Genomic DNA, 10,033 nt, shown 5'->3' on the forward strand with positions numbered 1-10,033 from the left:
AAATTCGTGCACACAGAGGGTAGCACAGAGAAAAGAAAACCTGAACATGTAGATAAAGAGGGAGCGAATAAAAGATTCAAGGAGCTCGTGGGAGTGATCAACATGATAGAAGAGGGAGAACCTTATTCAAAATCGCAGAAGAAGAAGATTCGTAAGAACATATACTCAATAAGCACTAAAGCACCGGTGGACGAACTATCATTGGTCACCTTCGGGCCAGAAGATGGAAGGCATGTGCAAGAACCACACAATGACGCGTTAGTGATCCAGGCGTTGATCAACAATTTCAGAGTAATGAGGATCCTAGTAGACGAGGGAAGCGCGGTCAATCTCCTTACCTTGCAAGTTTTTAAGGGGATAAGGGGATCAGGGATCAGTAACGGATCTCAGGCAGGTGTCCGTTCCATTAGTAGGCCTGGGAGGAAAACCCATTAGACCAGAAGGAATGGTGGAGTTGGAAGTAATTTTGGGTGAAGCAGAAGAAGGACCACTGAAGACCATGACAACAGTTTTTAACATCGTGGATATCCCCTTAGCATACAACGCTATTTTAGGAAGACCTTTCCTATACCAATCCGGCGCAGTCACCAGTATCAGATGGTTGACACTCAAAATTCCTGACAAAGAGGGAATAGGAACCGTGAAAGGACGCCAGCTAGTCGCGCGAGAACGCAATCTGATAACAAAAGAAAGAGGCGAGAGTTTGAACATTGAAGCATTTACAGAAGATCCAGAAGAGGAAGAAGGAGATAGGAACGCACCGGTAGGTAATTTAGTAGAATTCCAGATCACTCAGAAGAAGGCAGTAATGATTGAAATAGAAATATCAGAGGGGGTAGCTACAGAGATCAAGAGCGTGTTGAAAAAGAATGGAGACACCTTTGCCGCAGATGCTTCAGAAGTAGTAGGGATAGATCCGGTAGTAGCATCTCATAAGCTGACTGTTTACAAAGACACCAAACCGGTAGTGCAGAAGAAGAGACGATTCGCAGAGGACCGAAGAAAGGTCATAGAAGAAGTGGTGCGGAAGTTAGAGGCGACAAAGTTCATAAGAGAAGTAATGTACCCGGAGTGGGTTGCTAATGTTGTCTTGGTGAAAAAAGCGAATGGAGGATATCGCATGTGTGTGGATTTTACAGATTTGAACAAAGCATGCCCAAAGGACAGCTACCCGGTGCCTAATATTGATCAATTAGTAGATTCAACGGCATGCTACCAGCTGTACAGCCTCGCAGACGCAAAGCAGGGTTATCACCAGATACCAATGAACGAAGCAGATCAGATAAAGACAGCCTTCACAACGGATTTAGGCACGTATTGCTACAACGTCATGCCGTTTGGGTTGAAGAACGTAGGAGCAACATACCAGCGGTTACTGAATTTCATGTTCAAAGACCAGCTAGGGAGGAACATCGAAGTCTACGTAGATGATTTGATCATAAAAAGCAACACCCCAGAAGCGCATGCCAAAGACCTAGAGGAAACCTTTGCAGTATTGAACAAATTCAACATGAAGTTAAATCCGGAGAAGTGTGCATTTGGCATCAAAGCTGGAAAATTCCTTGGGTACTTAGTAAGTCAAAGGGGTATAGAGGCAAATCCTGAAAAAATCCAGGCCATCTTAGACATGGTGGCACCGCGAAGCATCAGAGAGGTCCAGAAACTGAACGGAAGGGTAACAGCACTAAGGCGATTTGTTTCTTCGTCGGCAAAGAGATGTTTGCCCTTTTTCAAGCAATTGCGCAATATGAAAAAATTTGAATGGAATGAAGAGTGTCAGAAAGCATTTAAAGAATTAATAACCTTTTTAACAAGCCCGCCGTTACTTAGCTGACCAATTGCGGGAGAGGTTCTTTACATGTACCTATAAGCAGGAAAAGAAACAGTTGCATCAGTCCTAGTAAGGGAAGAAGAAGAGGAGCAGCTGCCTATTTATTACTCCAGCAGGACGCTGAAGGGCGCAGAGCTGAATTACCCGACAATCGACAAGTTGGCATTAATGGTAGTAGTTGCAGCGAAGAAGTTAAGACCATACTTTCAAGGACACACAATCGTCGTACGCACCAATCAGCCTTTGAGGAAGGCACTGCAGAGACCGGAGACATCGGGAAGGATGATCAGCAGGTCCGTTCAACTGGGAGAGCACGATATAAGATATGAACCAAGGAAAACACTGAAGGCACAGGCACTTGCAGACTTTGTGGTAGAGATGACGGAGAAACCAGATAGCGAGGAACCCAGAGAAGCAGTTACTTGGAACCTCTACGTAGATGGAGCTTCCAATGACCTCGGAGCCGGAGTAGGTATCGTCTTGGAAGGACCAATGGGAATAACAATCGAATATGCAGTACACCTAAAATTTAAAGTAACCAACAACGTGGCAGGTATAATATTAGTTCATCATTTAAATACAATAATAGTTTCTGACAATGAACTAACAGTACTGCAGAATATGAAGCTCTCATAACAGGATTGTCAATCGCGAGAGAACTGAAAACCGAAGTACTGCGAGTCCATTGCGACTCCCAGTTAGTCACAAGACAAATAGGAGGACAATTTCAAGCAAAAGAAGCGAAGATGGCGAGATACATGGAGAAAGCAAAAGAACTCTTGAATGACATAGAGAAAGTCGGAGGCGAATGGGAAATCTGCCCTATACCCAGAGAAGAAAACGCAGCCGCAGATGCAATCGCCAAAGCAGCAGCTGCGAAGAGTCAGCGTTTCACAGAAATGAAGATGAAAGAAGAACGCTCGACTTCTTCTGTAGACACAGACGAAGAAGTATTACCTATAGAAGAGGTAGACACCTGGATGCAAACACTATTGGCATACCTGACGGATGGCACTCTCCCAGAGCAAACAGCTGAAGCAGCAAAAATAGTCCGGCAGTCGGCATCATATTCAGTCTTAGAGGGAGTGCTCTACAGGGCATCAGGCACACACCCATGGTCTCGGTGCCTGACAAAGGCAGAAGGCCTATATGTTCTACGAGAAATCCATGAGGGCATCTGCGGAGCTCACGAGGCATCAGCAGCCTTGGTCAGGAAAGCATCCCTGCAAGGTTTCTACTGGCTGTCCATGAAGAAAGATGCAGAAGACTTAGTACTCAAATGCGAGAAGTGCTAGAAATTCGGCGCAGTAATACGAACACCAGCATCTGAGAAACATCCCATTGGTAGCCCATGGCCATTCATGACATGGGGCGTAGACATATTGAGACCTTTCCCTCCAGCGCGGGGACAAGTGAAGTTCATCGTGGTAGCTGTAGATCACTTTACCAAGTGGGTAGAAGTAGAGCCAATGAAGACAATCACCACGGAGAAGATTCAAACTTGGCTATCGAAAGAAGCTATGGGAAGGTACAACATTTTATTCTTTACCATATGCTCACACATATGTTGCGTGTTACTAATATAAATGGACAGGTTTGGCATACCACATTCCTTAGTCACTGACAACGGGAAGCAGTTCGACTGCCGCAAATTCAGAGCATACTGCGAATGGTTGAACATAAGACTGAAGTTCACCTCAGTAGCCCATCCGCAGACCAATGGACTTACAGAAGTCACCAACAGAACTATCCTCACAGGGATAAAAAAGAGGCTAGATGATCTGAAAGAAAGATGGGTCGATGAGCTATACAAAGTCATCTGGGCGTATCGCACCACACCCAGAAAGGCCACAGGAGAAACCCCTTTCAGTCTGGTGTATGGCACAGAAGCCGTACTACCAGTGGAAATCGGCATGCCTTCGTTGAGAGTTCAAGTCTTTGACGAAGAAAAGAATGAAGAATCCATGCGATTATGCCTGGATCTGTTGGAAGAAAGAAGACACCAGACAGCGGTAAGAGCGGAAGCATATCGAAGGCAAATGGCTAAATACCATAATGCCAAGGTGAAAGGAAGAAGTTTTATAGTATGAGATTTAGTACTCCGGAAAGCAGAAATTGGCAAAGGGGCAGCAAGAGTTGGCAAGTTAGGAGCCAATTGGGATGGTCCATATCGAGTCGTAGAAGTAGTAGGAAGAGGGGCTTACAAAATTGCTCACTTAGAAGGGCCGATTCTCCCCCGAACCTGGAATGTCAATGACATGAAGAAGTACTTCCAGTAGATGTAATTGCTGCCGTTTTGAAATTTTAATAAAGCATTACATTTTTTTTCCTCTTTAACATAGAATGCATCAGTAATTACGAAAAACAACAGTTCTAAAAACAGTGGGCCAGTTCAAATAAAACATAAGTGCTCCAAATAAAAGAAAGAACTAAGAAGTTTTTGTCCCAAAGACAATTACAAAAGAAAGCTAGCTTAACAAACAGTATAAAATAGGCCTAACAGCCTACACAACCTCATCCTCGGAAGGAGCAGTCTCTTTAGCAGCAACATCAGCCTCGTCAGCAGACAGCACTCTCTCCGGAGCAACGTCCAAGCCAAGAGTATCTTCCGGAATAGTATCAAAATGGTGCTCAATCACAGCAGGGGAGTCAGTGGCTGGAAGTTCTTCGGGAATCTCTTCCTCAATATCATTTTTGCTCTTAACGCACGCAGTCTCTGATGGAGGAGGGTCGTTAAAAGCCAACCCATCTTCAGAAGTCGAAGTAGCGCCAAAAGTGGATCGGGGTGTCAAAGGAGTAGAAGAAGTCCCTTTGTCCGCAATAGCTTCTCCAGACAGCTTCTTCTTAGCAACCGTCTTCGCCATGACGCGTTGACCCAAGGCACGAAGGTCAATGGCCAAGAACTTCCCAATATCGTAGTCAGGATAATCTTGACGAACCACCCCAACAGCAGTAGCACAAAAATCAGTTAAACAACCAGAAATATAAGCATTCACATCCTTCATATTCTCCTTTTGCTCAGACAACAATCTATCGCGAACCCTTTGCACCTCCAAAAGGGAAGCTTCGTGGTCAGCAACTTTTCACTCTAAGATCTTGCCCTTGTCAATAGCCGCTTGCAATGGGTTTTTCAGCTTCTGCATCTCATCCTGAGTAGATTGTCGCAGAGAGGCAAGCTCATGTTCATGCTTCTCCAACAAGTGGTCCTTCTGCTGACGCAGAACAGAAACACCTTGAACCACCTAACCAAACAATAGAAAAAACATCGAAAAGTCACGATAACAGAATAAGCAAAATAAAAGGAAGAGGAAGAGATTAACAAAAAGTATACTTATGTGCAACAGAGAAGCATCAAACTTGTCAAAAATGTTATCAGCGGGTACCTGCCTCCAGGCATCCATGTCTCCGTTCAGTTGAAGAAAGTGGGAATACAAACAAGATACGTCCGCATCCTGAATAGACGCAGAACCAAGATGTTCTTCGATCCAGACGCGAGGATCCGGACACAGTTCTAGGTCAAGTTTTTGACGTTTTGCAGACGCCTGTTTCAACCGGGTAGAAGGCTCAGACACCTTTTTAGAAGAAGCATCCCCTTTTCTCATAGGAGGTTTGTTCAGCGCAGACCGCGCAGCAGGCATCGTTTGGGAACCCCCAGACACAGTAGGGGTAGAGGAAGCAAGAGCAGACGCAGAAGGCGTTACACCAGGCAACTCCTCCACAACAATCTTGATGTCATCCGGATAATTCATTTCTGGAAACGCAGCAAAAACAGATCAATGTACATAACAAAAATTATAAATAGTAAGAAATTAGCATACCCTTTTCAGAAGAACTTAGATCCATAAGCGAAGCAGACTCAGTGATGTCATCCAGATAATTCATCAGCGTCATCCGCAAGGGAAGCATACTAAGGGAGCAAACGAGCCAGGTAATTGTTAACTAGGTCAGGAGCATTGAAACAATTGATGCGCGTAGCACCAATAAGCTGTTCCAGAAGAAGCAGATCCTTCTTCGAAGGCTTAGTAATACCAATTTTCAAGGGTTTGTCCAACCAAACAAAAGGAAAAGAAGAAAAGGCGTTTTCGTGACCGACACAGAAGTACAAATTTTGCCAGCCTTTGTTGATTTTGGGAAGACCAGCAAGCAGACGTTTGCCCCGAACAAAAGGAAGATAAAGATAAAACTCATTGGCCCGTCTAGAAACATTGAACACTTCAGCCAATAAGCCGAGGGTAGGAACAAGACCCTTATGATGAACTAATTCAGCAAAAGCACACAACAATCGAATAGCATTGGGATGGATTTGTCCTAGAGGAATTTTGTGGGTAATAACGAAATCGCGAAGGAAGGGAGTAAGAGGGAAGCGAAGACCGCCTCGAAGTTGTTCCTTATAGACGACGATACGGTTAACGTCAGGACGATAGTTGGCAATAAATGATGAATCACAAGAATATAGAGTATAATCGAAAGGAATTTCATATGTTTTGCGAATACCAGCAAGCATACTGTCATCAATCCTAGAAATGAAATCACCCAAATCCCTACGGTAATCTACGGTGGTCCCAGAAGAAGGAGTGGCTACGCTAGATCGAGTACGGGTCATGATGCGGAGAAAATAAAATAACAAAAAGAAAGGTACCTGATATGGAGAAGGATGATGATCGCCAAGAAAGAAAGAGAGAAACGGGAAGTTGCAGAAAATAAGATGATCGCCAAGAAAGAAAGAGAGAAACGGGAAGTTGCAGAAATTAAAATGATTTGAGAAAGAAGAAAGGAAGGAAATTATAAGAAAATGTGTGAAAAGACGCGTGGAGGAGAGAGAGCGCATAGAAGAAACTGAAGAGGCGGATATTTTGATTTTCAAATTTTTGAAATTTTGGATAAGTACTTAATAATTAAGGATGCCCTGCATTAAACTCATTCTGACAAGGCATAATGTTTAAAACAACCATAAATAGTTGAACTGCGGAATAGAGAGGGGAGGGGCTAATGATGGATACGCAGTTGACTCTAGTACATATAGTCAACAGGCGTAGTAAACAGCAGATACTAAACAGCTGTCACTAATCAGTAGACGCAGATCCTAACTGACATGATCTTTGGAATCCGGAAATAAAGAGATAAACTTAATCCCTGATTTCTAGCAGAGTCCGAAGTAAACACAATCACAAGAAGATGACCTTGAGTCGATGACTTGGAGAGGGTTCTATATAAATAGAAAGAAGACCAAAGGTAAAACCCTAATTCATTCTCTTGAAACTATATCATCTATCTTGGACCTCACGAGGTATCTAACTTAGGCATCGGAGTGTGGTCGGACACAACACGTCCGACTCATTCTGACCTGTGTTCGTGATCGCAGGTCGTCAAGAGGAGACATCATCATTCGCAGAACCATCAATTCTTATAAGATTATATCTCAAAATTCTCCCTATATAAAATATTAGATAAGATTGTAAAGAGCAGTCAGATAAATTTTATAAAAAAATAAAATAAAATAGTTCAGTTGATATAGGTTCATATCAGGTTCACATCAAGTTGATTTTTGGTTTTATAGACTATCAAATATATTTTACTTAAAAGAGATATTCAGTTTCTTGTATATTACATTAAACCTCAAAAATTTATCTATATACAATGTCAGTTAAGATTGTAAAGAGCAGTAAGACAGATTTTATTAAAATAAATAAATTAAAGTAGTTCACTTGATATAGGTTAACATCAGGTTGATTGTCGGTTTTACAGACTGTCAAATACAGTACACTTAAAAGAGATATTCAATTTATATATTACATTAAATTTCAAAATTCTTTCCATATAAAATGTCATTTAAGATTGTAAAGGGCAGCAAGATAAATTTTATTAAAAATTGAATTAAACTAGTTCATTTTATATAAGTTCACATCTGATTTACATATGGTTGATTTTCAGTTTTATAGATTGTTAATTACATTTCACTTTAAAATAATTATTCAATTCTTAAAATAGATTATATTTCAAAATTCTCTCTATATAAAATATCAGATAAGATTGTAAAGAGCACCAAGATAATTTTAATGAAAAAATGAATTAAGGTAGTTCAGTTGATATAGGTTCATATCAGGTTCATATCAGGTTTATTTTTGGTTTCATAAACTATCAAATACATCAATAAAAGTAAGGCATTTGGACTTTTTTTTTCTGTTTAGTTTTCACATGATTGATAACGATCTTTGAATTTACCCAGTCAGAAGGCTCATTTATTTGGTTAACTCCAACGATCTGCAAATCTTCAACTATATACTTGTAAGCTATGTTTCATATAGTCATTACACTAAATAGACAAAGCTCGTAACATAGTAAATCTACTGCATGATCCTCAAACATATGACTTGTCAAATTAATGGAAAGGTTTGTCATCAATTGCATCACCTGCAAATAGTCACAAGAAAAAGCACATTACACCCCATATATAATAAACAAGCAATAATTTTGATATCCACAAGCAAAAGGTTTTGTCAAAATTATCAATGCATATGAGATCATTGGTTAATTAACAATTAGCTTATTAGTTTATTTGCACCAAAACCAATTTGATTCTTACAACAGTTTCTTAATTGATTAAAATTTTGTTTATTATCTTTGTTTCTACTCAACAAATTTGACTAATGAACACATATTTCAAACTTTGGACAAATTAACACTGATTCAATTAATTAGTACTCCCTCCGTCCCATTCTAATTGAACACTATTTTCTTTTTGGGTGTCTCATTCTAATTGACACTTTCTATTTATAGAGTACTTTTCACACTACTTTTCTCTTTATGCCCTCTTCAATTAATGTATTTAGAAAGCATATTTTTGAAAAGTTGTGATGCATTTAATGTAATGTATGGATATAAAAGTAATGTTATTAAAATTTCTTAAATAATGTGCAATTGAAATTTTCTCAATTAGAATGGGACGGAGGGGGTACTATTTATTTATTAGTACCCAAATTCTGCAGAAGGTAGAAAAATATGAATAGCAGACATCAGCTCTGCCATTAAATAAATCAAATTCAATGACCAAGCACAAGAACAACAGGTGACCATCGATGCCGCCACCAGGTACAATAATCCAATGGGAAGTTTCAGAATCACCAAAATTGGCTAGCTTCCAACTCCATCTAAACGAACAAACAATGTACTTACACAAACAGTAGATCAAACTACAACCTAAACATTCTAAAATTGACATCATCGGCAAGCTCCAACAGGCTCAGATGAAGCTCTGGTCAAAACCGATCCCAAATTTAAAAAAAATGATAGTTGCAATGAAATTTTACAAAAGAAAATTAGATCACCGGCAGTCCGATCACCGCTGGTCCGACTGCCAATGAATTCACCACCATAACTCCCGCCATCAAGCTCGCCAGAACATATTCACATGAATGCAGACTCCATGAATTGACCATATCTGATTTGTCTTTGAATCGACCATCTCAGCTGCGCTGTTAATCCGACCACCACCACCGGTGGTCCGATTGCTGACCGATCATCTAAGAGCCAACCACCAACCACCCACTTTAATCCCTTGCTACAAACTCTAACTTTTAGTGAGGTTATAAAGTAATAAAACTAATATGAGGTATGCAATGAAAATAAATTTTAAAAAGTGAGCGATTTTTGCAAAAATAAATAAATTATGAGTCACTAACGTAAACTTTTCAATATTTGGGTGATTTGGTGTTAGTTTCTCTCAATTTTATTGGGCAAGCATAAACTCCACACACTTTTGCGGCTAACAATTAAGTTAATAAAGTTCCTCTTTTCTCTAAAAAAGAAAAATTAAGACAAAAATGAGATTAAGGTATATCATTTAATTTGATTTATATTAATTTTTAATATTTCCTACCTCGTTTTGGCAGTGATGACTTTAGGAATGTAAGTTGATAAAATTAGATTCGCGACATGACATGTACGTTGGGTAACCCTAACCCTAGATCACCGGTGCAGCAACCCAACAATGGTTTTCTGGTCAATTCTTCAGGAAATCTTTGGACTGAGAAGCCTCTTCACCATGATAACTCAAACTATAACATAAAGACTGATTCTTTGGAGCAAGTTCACACTATTTATTTCGAAAACTTTCCACATTCATGGAGGTTTTTGGACTTGGAGAAAGCCTTTGCCAAATATCAAGTGTTTGGAAGGGTTACGTTAGCAAAAAAAACTTACGAA

General features: G+C 40.2%; 1 protein-coding gene across 1 annotated transcript; it reads left to right on the forward strand.

The window, feature by feature from the left end:
* The first annotated feature begins 445 nt into the window (after positions 1 to 445).
* On the forward strand, positions 446 to 3,126 carry LOC126687607 (uncharacterized). Its single transcript, XM_050382163.1, has 3 exons — positions 446 to 1,775; positions 1,872 to 2,384; positions 2,450 to 3,126. Exons 1-3 carry the CDS (start codon positions 446 to 448, stop codon positions 3,124 to 3,126), a joined length of 2,520 nt encoding a protein of 839 aa, XP_050238120.1.
* Positions 3,127 to 10,033: the final 6,907 nt, after the last annotated feature.

This window comes from Mercurialis annua, linkage group LG6 (assembly GCF_937616625.2).
Source record: "Mercurialis annua linkage group LG6, ddMerAnnu1.2, whole genome shotgun sequence".
NCBI lineage: Eukaryota > Viridiplantae > Streptophyta > Magnoliopsida > Malpighiales > Euphorbiaceae > Mercurialis > Mercurialis annua.